The 16,509-nt window shown below is 38.0% G+C and overlaps 2 protein-coding genes across 3 annotated transcripts; both read left to right on the top strand.

The window, feature by feature from the left end:
- The first annotated feature begins 1,370 nt into the window (after positions 1 to 1,370).
- On the top strand, positions 1,371 to 3,752 carry LOC120093107 (vomeronasal type-1 receptor 1-like). 2 transcript variants are annotated; one of them, XM_039096005.1, is made up of 2 exons: positions 1,371 to 2,313; positions 3,721 to 3,752. In XM_039096005.1, exons 1-2 carry the CDS (start codon positions 1,410 to 1,412, stop codon positions 3,750 to 3,752), a joined length of 936 nt encoding a protein of 311 aa, XP_038951933.1. In that variant the 5' UTR covers positions 1,371 to 1,409. The 2 variants fall into 2 exon arrangements, with proteins under 2 accessions (XP_038951933.1, XP_038951937.1); XM_039096009.1 differs by lacking the exon at positions 3,721 to 3,752 and having other exon boundaries at positions 1,371 to 2,412.
- Positions 3,753 to 9,855: 6,103 nt separating this feature from the next.
- Positions 9,856 to 10,897, top strand: Vom1r35 (vomeronasal 1 receptor 35). Its single transcript, NM_001008919.2, has one exon. It carries the CDS (start codon positions 9,895 to 9,897, stop codon positions 10,807 to 10,809), a length of 915 nt encoding a protein of 304 aa, NP_001008919.1. The 5' UTR covers positions 9,856 to 9,894; the 3' UTR covers positions 10,810 to 10,897.
- The last annotated feature ends 5,612 nt before the right edge of the window (positions 10,898 to 16,509 follow it).

Genomic DNA, 16,509 nt, shown 5'->3' with positions numbered 1-16,509 from the left:
TACTGCAATTGTAGATTTTTGCTTAGAGCTTATTTCCTCCTTCTGCAAGCAATAGTGTATGTTAGAACCAACATTTATCATTAGTATGGCCTCATTTTTGTCTCCATAATTTACCTAATCATGTCAGCTATAGTCTTATTCTAAAGAAATATCTATTCCACGGCTTAGGATTCATCTGAAAAATTCCTTAAATTTGATGATTATCTGTGAGAGGACAGATTTCGAACTGCAGGATGATAGCTTATTGTTCCTATGGAAAACTAAAGAAACCAAGTACGTTTCAGGCAAAATAAGATCTTTCAAAAACTGGGTTTAAAAAAAATCTATGTGTGCAAAAACAGTAATGATTTTAATGGTTTCATTTGTGGATGATAACATTGGAGATGAATCAATTATGTGTATAGCACCTGATTCCTTAGAAAAACAGATACATTTCAGAAGTTTATAGATCAATGATATGCTAGGGTTCCACAGACTTTTTCCACACATATATGGTATTTGTCTAAATCAAGGTTCTTCTACGTGAAGAGAACAATAATGACATTTTATGAAATATTTTGCATTCTATAACTGTGGCAAAGAAGGTAAAATACATCAAAACTAGATGGATTATTTTAGGGAAACATACTTTAGTCACATTATTTTATAAAAGATAATTATTAAATTTGCATTTTATTCCCTAAATTTTTATTTACTTAATACTTTTTTGTGCATTTTTGTTTTGCCTGCAGGTATGGTGGTGAAGATGCCACATCCCTTCTAATTGGAGTTACAGACACTTTGGAGCTGTTATGTGAGTTGTGGAAATTGTACTAAGGTACTCTGTAGCAGCAACCAGTGCTCTTAACTGCTGAGCCATCTTTCCAGCCCTGTATTATAATTTTAAAGATATACATATTTTATCTTATGTGTATGACTCTTTTGCTGGCATGGATGACTGGAAATGAAGGAAAGAAGTTTCACAAAGATCAATAACTGGCATTAGAGTCAAAACCACATTTTCAAAAAGCAATTTGTACTTCTTAACACATTATTATAACATGGGGAAAGATGTTGAATTCTAATTAAGCAAAAAGGAACTCCTGTCTATAAATGTTCATTTACAAATATGCAGATCCTATACTGTGTTAAAACGTGTATCATGTTGTTGACCAAGAGAAAGAGAGAGAGTTGCACCACACACACACAATTCCATCACAAGGAAAGGCAAAGTAAAATAAGTGTTAAGTAGATATCCTTGATCAATGTATATACAGTGTTTCCAGTTAACGCTGCCATAATGAGATAAAGTAGTGCTGCTCATCTTGGGGGAAAAAGACTTCAATTGAAAAGGGTAGGAATTGAGAAGACTCTTGAAAACAGCACTGTCCAACCTGATCATTATTCCATTATCCAATGAAGTTGTCTCCATGTTGTCTCAGAATAAATCTGTGAAAACCACAGAGGAAGTAGCTCTTCAGATCCTCTTGCTTTGCCAGGTTGGGGTTGGGACTGTGGTTAACGTTTTTCTATTTGTCCATAATTTATCTCCTATCTTGAATGGCTCTCAACAGAGGCCCATACAAGTTATTCTAGCCAACTTAGCTGTGGGCAATGCCTTGATTCTATTCTTTGCATTTCCAAACAATATGACACTTTTTGTGCCAAGGGAGCCTCCAACTGACCTAAAATGTAAACTTGGGTACTTCATTTGGCTTGTGGTTCGAAGCACAAACATGTGCTCCACCTGCTCCCTGAGCACTTATCAGTTTGTCACTCTTGCTCCTGGTTCCTGGGCTAGGGTGATACTCAGTAGAAGAGACACCAAATTTGTGAGTTATACTTGTTATAGTTGTTGGTTTTTCAGTGTATTAAATAATGCTCACATTCCAATGAAAATCAGTGGTCCACAGAAAATGCATAATGATACCAATTCTAAAAGCAAGTGGGCTTGCTCCACCACTGGTTTCAGTGTAGGCATGAGCATCTTGTTGTTTGTCCATGATGCAGTGTTCATCAGCATCATTGTCTGGACCAGTGTCTCCATGGTAATTCTCCTGAACAGACACCACCATAGACTGCAGCACATTCACTCCTCCAATCAGGACCACAGAGGTTATGCTGAGACCAAAGCAGCCTACACCATCCTGATGCTGGTGGTCACATTTGTGACCTTTTATCTTCTAGACTGTATTTGTACCTTCCTTCACATTTCTTTTGTGGACTCTCGGCTCTGGTTAAGGCGTGTCAGAGAAATTTTGGCTGTAAGTTTCCCCACCTTTTCTCCATTACTGTTAATCTTAAGGGATTCTAAGGATCCTTGTTCTCTATTATTCAACTGCTGAAAATCATAGTCAAAATGACAACACTCCTTGGAACTTTCCTAACAGACATCAATATTCTATTCTCTGCAAATATGTTGAATATCACTCTTGGCACACTATTATAATATGAGCACTATGGAGGTTGAGGTGGGTAGATTGTCATGCAATATATGGTAGCTCATCCTATAACCGTATATCCACATGAGCATGGGATGCAGTGAACCTGTCTCACAGCTCTCTGCTCCTTCAGAAAGAAAATAAGAAATAAGAAAGGAAGCCAAAAATCATAAAAATTAAAATTACTTTAGGAAGTAATTGCTTTATTCTTGACGTGTTAGAAGATCAAACACAATCCAAATTTCATGTTCTTGATAATCTTTTCCTTTTAATAGCGTGGATGTCCAAACAAAATAATATTTATTTGACTAATTTTCAGACTTTTTATCTTAAATATATGTGGCTAATAATGCATAATTAATTATCAATTATCTGACATAAATTTTAGTTGAAACAGATGTGTGCTTGTCCTAAAGCAAAATAAAATACCTGAAGAAAAATAATATATTATGCTTCATTTTGTGTCTTATTTCCACATGCATTAGTCATGAGTGCTGGTCTGCTAATTAGAAAAAATACCGTACAATGAAAACTTGCTTTGTATGCATACAGGTTTATTGACTTTGCCAAAGAAAATCTTTCTGCAAGTTATATATTCTGCAAGGAAGTTTCATATCTAGAAATTATCACATGAAGTTATGTATTTCATCATTAAAAAACAAAACTAAGTTCTTTGTTTCCTTTTCCCCCCTTTTCCCATTATTAATTTATTTACTCAGTTTATATCCCCAACACTGCCCCACACCTCCGGGTCACCCCTTATATAGTTCAACCTACTGTCCTCCCTTCCCTTCTCCTCTAAGATGGTGAAGGCCATTCCTTGGTGTCTCCCAAGCCTGGCATATTAAGTCTCTGTTGGGCTAGACAGATGTTTTCCTAAAGATGCTCAACTAGACAGCCCAGTTAAAAGAACAGGATCCACAGGCAGGCAAGAGATCTAGGAACTGCTCCTGTTCCAGGTGTTGGGGGAATCTGCATTAAGACCAAGTTGCATATCTTCTACCTATATGGGACTTAAATTTAGCCCCTTTATGCTCTTTGGTTAATGGTTCAATCTCCAAGAGTATCCAATAGTCCAGGTTAGTTGACACTGTTGGCCTTCTTATGCAGTTTCTATCCCCTTCAGGAGCCTTAATACTTTTGGTTTTGTCACGGAATATCTTGGTGTCTCCATCTATGTTAATTGAGAGTTTTGCAGGATACAGTAACCTGGGCTGGCATTTGTGTTCTCTTAGGGTCTGTATGACATCTGTCCAGGATCTTCTAGCTTTCATAGTCTCTGGCGAAAAGTCTGGTGTGATTCTGATAGGTCTGCCTTTATATGTTACTTGACTTTTTTCCATTACTGCTTTTAATATTCTTTCTTTATTTTGTGCATTTGGTGTTTTGACTATTATGTGACGGGAGGAGTTTCTTTTCTGGTCCAATCTATTTGGAGTTCTGTGAGCTTCTTGTATGCTTATGGGCATCTCTTTCTTTAGGTTAGGGAAGTTTTCTTCTATGATTTTGTTGAAGATATTTACTGGTCCTTTGAGCTGTGAGTCTTCACTCTCTTCTATACCTATTATGCTTAGGTTTGATCTTCTCATTGAGTCCTGGATTTCTTGTATGTTTTGAACCAGTAGCTTTTTCCGTTTTACATTATCTTTGACAGTTGTGTCGATGATTTCTATGTAATCTTCTGCTCCCAAGATTCTCTCTTCTATCTCTTGTATTCTGTTGGTGATGCTTGTGTCTACGGCTCATTGTCTCTTCCTTTGGTTTTCTATATCCAGGGTTGTTTCCCTGTGTTCTTTCTTGATTGCTTCTATTTCCATTTTTATTTCCTTCAACTGTTTGATTGTGTTTTCCTGGAATTCTTTCAGGGATTTTTGAGGATTCCTCTCTACAGGCTCTCTACTTGTTTATTTATGTTTTCCTGCCTTTCTCTAAGGGAGTTCTTCATGTCTTTCTTGAAGTCCTCCAGCATCATGATCAAATATGATTTTGAATCTAGATATTGCTCTTCTGGTGTGTTTGGAAATTCAGTGTTTGCTTTGGTGGGAGAATTGGGCTCCAATGATGCCATGTAGTCTTGGTTTCTGTTGCTTGGGTTCCTGTGCTTGCCTCTCGCCATCAGATTATCTCTGGTGTTACTTTGTTCTGCTATTTCTGACAGTGGCTAGACTGTCCTATAAGGCTGTGTGTCAGGAGTGCTGTAAACCTGTTTTCCTGTTTTCTTTCAGCCAGTTATGGGAACAGAGTGTTCTGCTTTCGGGTGTGTAGTTTTTCTTGTCTACAGGTCTTCAGCTGTTCCTGTGGTCCTGTGTCCTGAGTTGACCACTCAGGTTACTTGGAGCAGAAAAGTTGGTCTTACTGTGGTACCGAGGCTCGAGTTTGCTCGTGCGGTATTGCTTATGATCTCTCTGCGAGGGCAGCAACCAGGAGGTCCCGCGTCACCCTTTCCAGGAGCCCCCGTGCACCAGGGTCCCAGATGGTGTTTGGTGTTTTCCTCTGGAGTCAGAAATGTGGTCAGAGTTTAGTCTCTTCTGGCTTCCCAAGTGTGTCTGCCTCTCTGAAGGTTTAACTCTCCTTCCCACGGGATTTGGTTGCAGAGAAGTATGTATCCGGCCAGTCCCTTCAGGTTCCGGCGGTGTCTCGGGCGCAGGGGCACCTATACCTATTCTTAATAGTACTGGAAGTCCTAGCCAGAGCAATTAGACTGCAAAGTGTCAGATATATCTAAATTGGAAAGGAAGAAGTCAAAATGTCATTATTTGCAGATTTAGGATGGTATATTTAAGTAATCCACAAAATTCCAGCTGAGAACTCCTGAACCTGATAAACAACTTCAGTTTAGCAGGTGGCTGTATATTAAATTAACTCAAATAAATCAATAGCTTTCTTCTACTGAAAGGATAATCAGGCTTAGAAAGAAATTAGGAAAAAGAGACCCTTCACAATGGTCACAAATTATATAAAATACCTTTCTGTGACTCTAACCAAGTAAGTGAAAATCTATTTGACAAGAATGGAAAGTCTCTGAAGAAAGAAACGGAAGAACTGAGAAGATGGAAAGATCTCACATGCTCGTGGATTGGCAGGATTACTATAGTCATAATGGCCATATTGCCAAAAGCAATCTACAGACTCTATGCAATCCCCATCAATATCCCATCTCAATTTTCACACCATTATAAAGAGCAATTTGCACATTCATTTGAAATATTAAAAAAACTGGATAGCAAAAACTATTCTCAACAACAAAAGAACATCTGAGGGAATCACAATCCCTAAACTCCAGCTGTATTACACAGAGATAATGATAAAAGTGGTATTTATTTGGTACAGAGACAGGCAGGTAGATCAGTGGAATAGAATTGAAGGCCTGGAAAAGAACTCACACACCCATGGTCACTTCTTGTTTGACAAAGGAGATAAAGCCATTGAGTGGAAAAAAAGAAAGTATTTTCAATCAAGGCCTGGAAAAGAACTCACACACCCATGGTCACTTCTTGGTTGACAAAGGAGATAAAACCATTGAGTGGAAAAAAAGAAAGTATTTTCAACAAATGGTGCTGGTCCTACTGGCAGTCAGTGTGTAGAAGAAAGCAAATCAAACCATTTTTCTCTCCTTGTACAAAGCTCAAGTCCAAGTGAATCCAAGACCTCCCCATAAAATCAGATACACTGAAACTAATAGTAAAGAAAGTGGAAAAGAGCTTTGAACACATTGGCAAAGGGGAAAATATAAACACCTGAACAGAACACCAATGGCTTATGCTCTAAGATCTAGAATCGACAAGTGGTACTTCATAAAACTTCAAAGTTTCTATAAGGCAAAGAACACTGTAATTTGCAATCAACAGATTGGGGAAACATCTTTACCCTACATCTGATGGAGGGCTAATATTCAATATGTAAAAGAACTCAACATTTTAGATTTAGAATCAAATAACTCTATTAAAAATGGGGTACAAAGCTAAAAAAAGAATTTTCAACTGAGGAATAACAAATGGCCAAGAAGCACCCAAAGAAATGTTCAACATTGTTAGTCATCACAGAAATTTATATTAAAACAACCATGAGATACCACCTCACACCAGTCGGAATGTCTAAGATCAAAATCTCAGGTGACAGTTGATGCTGGAGAGGATGGAGAGAAAGAGGAACACTCCTCCATGGTTGGCAGTATTACAAGCTGGTAAACTACTGTAGAAATCAGTCTTGTTGTTCCTCAGAAAATTGGACATAGTGCTACCTGAAGACCCAGGTATACTACTCCTGGGCATATACCCAAACGATGTTCTGGTGTCTAACAAGGACACATGCTCCACTATGTTCATCACAGCACTATTTATAATAGCCAGGAGCTGGAAAGAACCCAAATGTTCTTCAAAAGAGGAATGGATACAGAAATTGTGTTCTATTTACACAATGGACTACTACTCAGCTATTAAAAAATGAATTAATGAAATTCTTAGGCAAATAACTAGAAAATATCACCCTGAGTGAGGTAACCTAATCACAAAAGAACCCATATAGTAGGTCCTCACTGTAAGTGGATATTAGCCCAAAAGCTTGGAATAATCAATATACAGTACACAGACCACATGAAGCTGAAGAGGAAGGAAGAACAAACTGTGGATGCTTCAGTCTCCCTTAGAAGGGGGAACTAACATACTCATAGGAGGAAATATGGGGATAAAGTTTGGAACAGAGACTGAGGGAAAGGCCTTCCAGAGACTGCTACATCTGGGGATCCATTCCATATAGAGCCAAGAAATGCAGACAATATTGCAGATGCCATGATGTGCATGCTGATAGGAGCCTGACATAACTGTCTCTTGAGAGGTTCTGGCAGAGCCTGACAAATACAGAGGTCGATGCTCACAACCAATTATTGAACTGAGAATGGGGTCCCCAATGGAGGAGTTAGAGAAAGGACTGAACGAGCTGAAGAGATATGTAACCCCACACGAAGAGCAGCAATATCAACCAACCAGACCTACCAGAGCTCCCACGGACTAATCCACAAACCAAAGAGTACATAGGGAGTGACCCATGGCTCCAGCCACATATGTAGTAGAGTATGGCATTGTCTGGCATCAATGGGAATAGAGGTCCTTGGTCCTGCCAAGGCTTGATGCCATAGTGTAGGGGAATGTCAGGGCAGGGAGGTGGGAAGGAGTAGGTGGATATGTGGGGAAACACCCTCATAGAAGCATGGGGAGATAGGGTGTTTTAAGAGGGGAAATTGGGAAAGATATAAAATTTGAAATTTAAATAAAATATCCAATAAAAGAAAAAAACTACATAGAAAATGGCAGACTATAATATTGGTAATAAGTCTCCATGAGTTTCTCAGACAATGAATCATGACCAACCTCAAAAAAAAATGGAATTGGAACAATCCAAGGACTCACAGGTTTATCATGGGCTTCAAATATTGATTTGTCAGACTATATAGTCCTGTCTGTTCATGGGCATATACGAGACTCCCAATAACATATTGATGGTCTGTCTGGAAGGACTTGATATTAGCATGATTTTGAAAGAAGTAAAACGTGTAGTGTAATGCACTCCCAGGAAATCTCTTGATATCCCCTGGAGTGTGTTTTTCTATTCCTGATGAGAACATCAACTCAGAACTTAGAATCTCTCAAAGGAAATATGGCTAGTCATTAAGATCTAACAAAATCTTGGTCCTCATTGTTAATTACCAGAAAGTGAAATTGATGATTTTCTCTGGAGATGATTTTTTTCTTTCATTAGAGGTATTACAACATCCCCACACCTACACAATAAATAATACCACATATAACACAGTAATGGGCTGTCTGAGGAATGTCAGGACCAGACACTGTCTCTTTATGAGCTCTGTTATCCAACGTCAATCAACGATCAGTACACCACTTCATGGAAAGTATGGGGCTGGTAAGGATTTCTTTGGATCTCTTAGGAAATAGTTACACAGAAAAGGTTATTAAAGAGAGGGGAATTTAGAACTGTGTTTCTGCAGTAACCTTCAGGAGCAGGCCTCCATCCCTGTGAGCATCACCATCATTGATGAATGTAGGCGAGATTACTGCAATTGTAGATTTTTGCTTAGAGCTTATTTCCTCCTTCTGCAAGCAATAGTGTATGTTAGAACCAACATTTATCATTAGTATGGCCTCATTTTTGTCTCCATAATTTACCTAATCATGTCAGCTATAGTCTTATTCTAAAGAAATATCTATTCCACGGCTTAGGATTCATCTGAAAAATTCCTTAAATTTGATGATTATCTGTGAGAGGACAGATTTCGAACTGCAGGATGATAGCTTATTGTTCCTATGGAAAACTAAAGAAACCAAGTACGTTTCAGGCAAAATAAGATCTTTCAAAAACTGGGTTTAAAAAAAATCTATGTGTGCAAAAACAGTAATGATTTTAATGGTTTCATTTGTGGATGATAACATTGGAGATGAATCAATTATGTGTATAGCACCTGATTCCTTAGAAAAACAGATACATTTCAGAAGTTTATAGATCAATGATATGCTAGGGTTCCACAGACTTTTTCCACACATATATGGTATTTGTCTAAATCAAGGTTCTTCTACGTGAAGAGAACAATAATGACATTTTATGAAATATTTTGCATTCTATAACTGTGGCAAAGAAGGTAAAATACATCAAAACTAGATGGATTATTTTAGGGAAACATACTTTAGTCACATTATTTTATAAAAGATAATTATTAAATTTGCATTTTATTCCCTAAATTTTTATTTACTTAATACTTTTTTGTGCATTTTTGTTTTGCCTGCAGGTATGGTGGTGAAGATGCCACATCCCTTCTAATTGGAGTTACAGACACTTTGGAGCTGTTATGTGAGTTGTGGAAATTGTACTAAGGTACTCTGTAGCAGCAACCAGTGCTCTTAACTGCTGAGCCATCTTTCCAGCCCTGTATTATAATTTTAAAGATATACATATTTTATCTTATGTGTATGACTCTTTTGCTGGCATGGATGACTGGAAATGAAGGAAAGAAGTTTCACAAAGATCAATAACTGGCATTAGAGTCAAAACCACATTTTCAAAAAGCAATTTGTACTTCTTAACACATTATTATAACATGGGGAAAGATGTTGAATTCTAATTAAGCAAAAAGGAACTCCTGTCTATAAATGTTCATTTACAAATATGCAGATCCTATACTGTGTTAAAACGTGTATCATGTTGTTGACCAAGAGAAAGAGAGAGAGTTGCACCACACACACACAATTCCATCACAAGGAAAGGCAAAGTAAAATAAGTGTTAAGTAGATATCCTTGATCAATGTATATACAGTGTTTCCAGTTAACGCTGCCATAATGAGATAAAGTAGTGCTGCTCATCTTGGGGGAAAAAGACTTCAATTGAAAAGGGTAGGAATTGAGAAGACTCTTGAAAACAGCACTGTCCAACCTGATCATTATTCCATTATCCAATGAAGTTGTCTCCATGTTGTCTCAGAATAAATCTGTGAAAACCACAGAGGAAGTAGCTCTTCAGATCCTCTTGCTTTGCCAGGTTGGGGTTGGGACTGTGGTTAACGTTTTTCTATTTGTCCATAATTTATCTCCTATCTTGAATGGCTCTCAACAGAGGCCCATACAAGTTATTCTAGCCAACTTAGCTGTGGGCAATGCCTTGATTCTATTCTTTGCATTTCCAAACAATATGACACTTTTTGTGCCAAGGGAGCCTCCAACTGACCTAAAATGTAAACTTGGGTACTTCATTTGGCTTGTGGTTCGAAGCACAAACATGTGCTCCACCTGCTCCCTGAGCACTTATCAGTTTGTCACTCTTGCTCCTGGTTCCTGGGCTAGGGTGATACTCAGTAGAAGAGACACCAAATTTGTGAGTTATACTTGTTATAGTTGTTGGTTTTTCAGTGTATTAAATAATGCTCACATTCCAATGAAAATCAGTGGTCCACAGAAAATGCATAATGATACCAATTCTAAAAGCAAGTGGGCTTGCTCCACCACTGGTTTCAGTGTAGGCATGAGCATCTTGTTGTTTGTCCATGATGCAGTGTTCATCAGCATCATTGTCTGGACCAGTGTCTCCATGGTAATTCTCCTGAACAGACACCACCATAGACTGCAGCACATTCACTCCTCCAATCAGGACCACAGAGGTTATGCTGAGACCAAAGCAGCCTACACCATCCTGATGCTGGTGGTCACATTTGTGACCTTTTATCTTCTAGACTGTATTTGTACCTTCCTTCACATTTCTTTTGTGGACTCTCGGCTCTGGTTAAGGCGTGTCAGAGAAATTTTGGCTGTAAGTTTCCCCACCTTTTCTCCATTACTGTTAATCTTAAGGGATTCTAAGGATCCTTGTTCTCTATTATTCAACTGCTGAAAATCATAGTCAAAATGACAACACTCCTTGGAACTTTCCTAACAGACATCAATATTCTATTCTCTGCAAATATGTTGAATATCACTCTTGGCACACTATTATAATATGAGCACTATGGAGGTTGAGGTGGGTAGATTGTCATGCAATATATGGTAGCTCATCCTATAACCGTATATCCACATGAGCATGGGATGCAGTGAACCTGTCTCACAGCTCTCTGCTCCTTCAGAAAGAAAATAAGAAATAAGAAAGGAAGCCAAAAATCATAAAAATTAAAATTACTTTAGGAAGTAATTGCTTTATTCTTGACGTGTTAGAAGATCAAACACAATCCAAATTTCATGTTCTTGATAATCTTTTCCTTTTAATAGCGTGGATGTCCAAACAAAATAATATTTATTTGACTAATTTTCAGACTTTTTATCTTAAATATATGTGGCTAATAATGCATAATTAATTATCAATTATCTGACATAAATTTTAGTTGAAACAGATGTGTGCTTGTCCTAAAGCAAAATAAAATACCTGAAGAAAAATAATATATTATGCTTCATTTTGTGTCTTATTTCCACATGCATTAGTCATGAGTGCTGGTCTGCTAATTAGAAAAAATACCGTACAATGAAAACTTGCTTTGTATGCATACAGGTTTATTGACTTTGCCAAAGAAAATCTTTCTGCAAGTTATATATTCTGCAAGGAAGTTTCATATCTAGAAATTATCACATGAAGTTATGTATTTCATCATTAAAAAACAAAACTAAGTTCTTTGTTTCCTTTTCCCCCCTTTTCCCATTATTAATTTATTTACTCAGTTTATATCCCCAACACTGCCCCACACCTCCGGGTCACCCCTTATATAGTTCAACCTACTGTCCTCCCTTCCCTTCTCCTCTAAGATGGTGAAGGCCATTCCTTGGTGTCTCCCAAGCCTGGCATATTAAGTCTCTGTTGGGCTAGACAGATGTTTTCCTAAAGATGCTCAACTAGACAGCCCAGTTAAAAGAACAGGATCCACAGGCAGGCAAGAGATCTAGGAACTGCTCCTGTTCCAGGTGTTGGGGGAATCTGCATTAAGACCAAGTTGCATATCTTCTACCTATATGGGACTTAAATTTAGCCCCTTTATGCTCTTTGGTTAATGGTTCAATCTCCAAGAGTATCCAATAGTCCAGGTTAGTTGACACTGTTGGCCTTCTTATGCAGTTTCTATCCCCTTCAGGAGCCTTAATACTTTTGGTTTTGTCACGGAATATCTTGGTGTCTCCATCTATGTTAATTGAGAGTTTTGCAGGATACAGTAACCTGGGCTGGCATTTGTGTTCTCTTAGGGTCTGTATGACATCTGTCCAGGATCTTCTAGCTTTCATAGTCTCTGGCGAAAAGTCTGGTGTGATTCTGATAGGTCTGCCTTTATATGTTACTTGACTTTTTTCCATTACTGCTTTTAATATTCTTTCTTTATTTTGTGCATTTGGTGTTTTGACTATTATGTGACGGGAGGAGTTTCTTTTCTGGTCCAATCTATTTGGAGTTCTGTGAGCTTCTTGTATGCTTATGGGCATCTCTTTCTTTAGGTTAGGGAAGTTTTCTTCTATGATTTTGTTGAAGATATTTACTGGTCCTTTGAGCTGTGAGTCTTCACTCTCTTCTATACCTATTATGCTTAGGTTTGATCTTCTCATTGAGTCCTGGATTTCTTGTATGTTTTGAACCAGTAGCTTTTTCCGTTTTACATTATCTTTGACAGTTGTGTCGATGATTTCTATGTAATCTTCTGCTCCCAAGATTCTCTCTTCTATCTCTTGTATTCTGTTGGTGATGCTTGTGTCTACGGCTCATTGTCTCTTCCTTTGGTTTTCTATATCCAGGGTTGTTTCCCTGTGTTCTTTCTTGATTGCTTCTATTTCCATTTTTATTTCCTTCAACTGTTTGATTGTGTTTTCCTGGAATTCTTTCAGGGATTTTTGAGGATTCCTCTCTACAGGCTCTCTACTTGTTTATTTATGTTTTCCTGCCTTTCTCTAAGGGAGTTCTTCATGTCTTTCTTGAAGTCCTCCAGCATCATGATCAAATATGATTTTGAATCTAGATATTGCTCTTCTGGTGTGTTTGGAAATTCAGTGTTTGCTTTGGTGGGAGAATTGGGCTCCAATGATGCCATGTAGTCTTGGTTTCTGTTGCTTGGGTTCCTGTGCTTGCCTCTCGCCATCAGATTATCTCTGGTGTTACTTTGTTCTGCTATTTCTGACAGTGGCTAGACTGTCCTATAAGGCTGTGTGTCAGGAGTGCTGTAAACCTGTTTTCCTGTTTTCTTTCAGCCAGTTATGGGAACAGAGTGTTCTGCTTTCGGGTGTGTAGTTTTTCTTGTCTACAGGTCTTCAGCTGTTCCTGTGGTCCTGTGTCCTGAGTTGACCAGTCAGGTCGCTTGCAGCAGAAAAGTTGGTCTTACCTGTGGTCCTGAGTCTCAAATTTGCTCATGGGGTGTTGCTTATGATCTCTCCAAGAGGGCAGCAACCAGCAGGACCTGCTCCACCCTTTCCGGGAGCCCCCGGGTCCCAGATGGTGTTTGGTGTTTTCCTCTGGAGTCAGAAATGTGGGAAGAGTGTAGTCTCTTCTGGCTTCCCAGGCGTGTCTGCCTCTCTGAAGGTTTAGCTCTCCCTCCCACGGGATTTGGGTGCAGAGAACTGTTGATACGGTCCCTTCAGGTTCCAGCAGTGTCTCGGGTGCAGGGGACCTGCAGCTCCAGTGCTCCTATCTACCGGTTCCCAGAGGCCATATACCATTACCTCTTGGGCCAGGGATGTGGGCAGGTATGGGAAGTATTGATGATCTCTTCTGCTCTGCAGTCTCAGGAGTGTCCACCTGTCTGGGCAGTGAACTCTCTCTCCCACGTGGTTTGGGAGCAGTCAAGAAATCTTTTTCAATGATTATAAATATATAATAAAGAAGATTAAATAACTCTACAATAGAAACTTTAAAAACAATGGCAAATTAATTTGAAGCAGACCCTAGAATATGGAGAGATGACCCATGGTATTTTATAAACAAAATTAATGCTGTGACTGTCAGTATAATTTCAACATAGTCTCGCTCTCAAACTCCAGTGACTTTCTTCACATAAAAATTCTAAAATTTCATGTTTCTCCAAGTCAGAAGTACAAAACATGCCGAAATTCAACTCAAGCCAGGAGATAAAGAAACCACTTTAGAAATTATGCAATGCCTCGTTTCAAATTACACTACAATGTCGTATTCTCAACAACAATTCAGACATAGAAGTTGATAGAAGAGAAGCCTGGCTTTGGCAATATAACTAGCTATAACCATCTCTCTATTTCCTAATTGTGTTTACTTATTTTTATCCATGCGAGTATTTCCTGAAAGATACCCACAACAGCAAAGGCCTGGATACCCCAACATACTAAAAAAAAATCAAGATTTTGATTTAAAATCACATCTTATGATAATGTTAGGAGACTTTAAGAAGGATATAAATAACTCCTTTAAAGAAATACAGGACAACACATGTAAACAGGTGGAAGCCCTTGAAGGGGAAACACAAAAATCCTTTAAGGAATTACAGGAAAACACAACCAAACACATAAAGGAATTTAAAAAAACAATTCAGGATTTAAAAAATGGAAATAGAAACAAAAACAAAATCACAAAGGAAGACAAACCTGGAGACAGATAACCTAGGAAGGGAATCAGGAATCACAGATGCAAGCATTACAAACACAATACAAGAGATAGAAGAGAGAATGTCATGGGCAGAAGATTCCATAGAAAACATTAACACAATGATCAAAGAAATCTCAAAACCCAAAAAACTCCTAACTGAAAGCATTCAGGAAATCCAAGACACAATAAGAAGATCAAACCTAAGGATGATCGATATAGAAGAGAGAGAAGATTCCCAACTTAAAGGGCCAATAAATATCTTCAACAAAATTGTAGAAAACTTCCTTAACCTAAAGAAAGAGATGCCCATAAACATACAAGAAGCATACAGAATTCCAAAGAGATTTGACCAGAAAAAAATCTTCCTGTCATGTAGTAGTCAAAACAGTAAACACACAAAACAAAGAAATAATACTAAAAGCAGTAACAGAAAAATGTCAAGTAACATATAAAGGCATATCTATCAGGATTACACCAGACTTCTCACCAGAGAATATGAAAGCCAGAAGACACTGTGCAGATGTCAAACAGACCCTAAGAAAACACAAATGCCAGCCCAGGCTCCTATATCCAGCAAGTCTCTCAATTATCATAGCTGGAGAAACCAAGATATTCCATTTCAAAACCAAATTTACACACTATCTTTCCACAAATCCAGCCCCACAAAGGATAATAGATGAAAAAAAATTCCAACACCAGGAGGGAAATTACACCATAGAAAGAGCAAGAAAGTAATCTTGCAACAAACCCAAAAGAAGATAGCCACACAAACGTAATTCCAACTCTAACAACAAAAATAACAGGAAACAAAAATCATTGGTCGCTAATATCTCACAACATCAATGGGCTCAATTCCCCAATAAAAAGACACAGACTAACAGACTGGATATGTAAAGAGGACCCAGCGCTTGCTGCATACAAGAAACACACATCAGTGACAAGACAGACATTACTTCAGAATAAAAGGCTAGAAAACAATTTCCCAAGCAAATGGTCAAAAGAAAAAAGCTTAAGTAGCCATCCCAATATGGAAAAAAATTGACTTTCAGCCAAATGTTATCAAAAAAGATAAGGAAGGACACTTCATATACATCAAAAGAAAAATCCACCAAGGTGAATTCTCAACTCTGAGTATCTATGCTCCAAATGCAAGGGCACCTACATTCATAAAAGAAACCTTACTAAAACTCAAAGCACACAATGCACCTCACACAATAGTGGGAGTCTTCAACACCCCTCTCCCATCAATGGATCATGGAAAGAAAAACTAAACAGACACAGTAAAACTAACAGAAGTTATGAACCAAATGTTTTTAATAGATATCTATAGAACATTTCATCTTAAAACAAAATAATATACATTTTTCTCAGCACGTCATGGTACCTTCTCAAAACTTGACCATATAATTGATCACAAACCAAGCCTCAACAGAGACATGAAGATTGAAATAATCCCATGCATACTATTAGATCACCACAGACTAAGGCTGGTCTTCAATAACAACAAAAATGACAGAAAGCCCAAATATGAACAGAAGCAGAACAACACTCTACTCAATGATAACTTGGTCAGAGATGAAATAAAGAAAGAAATTAAAGACTCTTTAGAATTTAATGAAAATGAAGACAATGTACCCCAACTTTTGGGACATGATGAAATCAGTGCTAAGTGGAAAACTCATAGATAGCTCTGAGTGCCTCCAAAAAGAAACTGGAGAGAGCATACACTGACAACTTGACAGCACACCAAAAAGCACTATAGCAAAAAGAAGCAAATATACTCAAGAGGAGTAGATGGCAAGAAATAATCAAACTCAGCTTTAAAATCAACCATGTAGAAACAAACAATCAAAAAAGCTATATAAAGAATCAACAAAACCAGGAGCTGGTTCTTTGAGAAAGTCACCAAGATAGATAAACTTTTACCCTGACAACCAAAGGGCACAGAGAGAGTATTCAAATTAAGAAAACCAGAAATGAAAAGGGAGACATAACTACAGAAACTGAGAAAATTAA

The sequence above is a fragment of the Rattus norvegicus genome, chromosome 1 (assembly GCF_036323735.1).
Source record: "Rattus norvegicus strain BN/NHsdMcwi chromosome 1, GRCr8, whole genome shotgun sequence".
NCBI lineage: Eukaryota > Metazoa > Chordata > Mammalia > Rodentia > Muridae > Rattus > Rattus norvegicus.
The sequence above is the reverse complement of the archived record's forward strand: the minus strand, read 5'-3'. Positions and strand labels throughout refer to the sequence as shown.

Coding starts and splice junctions, on each gene's coding strand:
- Vom1r35 (NM_001008919.2), top strand. CDS start 9,895: ATGTTGTCTCAGAATAAATCTGTGAAAACCACAGAGGAAGTAGCTCTT.
- LOC120093107 (XM_039096005.1), top strand. CDS start 1,410: ATGTTGTCTCAGAATAAATCTGTGAAAACCACAGAGGAAGTAGCTCTT. Junction 2,314..3,720: donor GGATCCTTGTTCTCTATTAT/TCAACTGCTGAA, acceptor AGTCTGGTGTGA/TTCTGATAGGTCTGCCTTTA.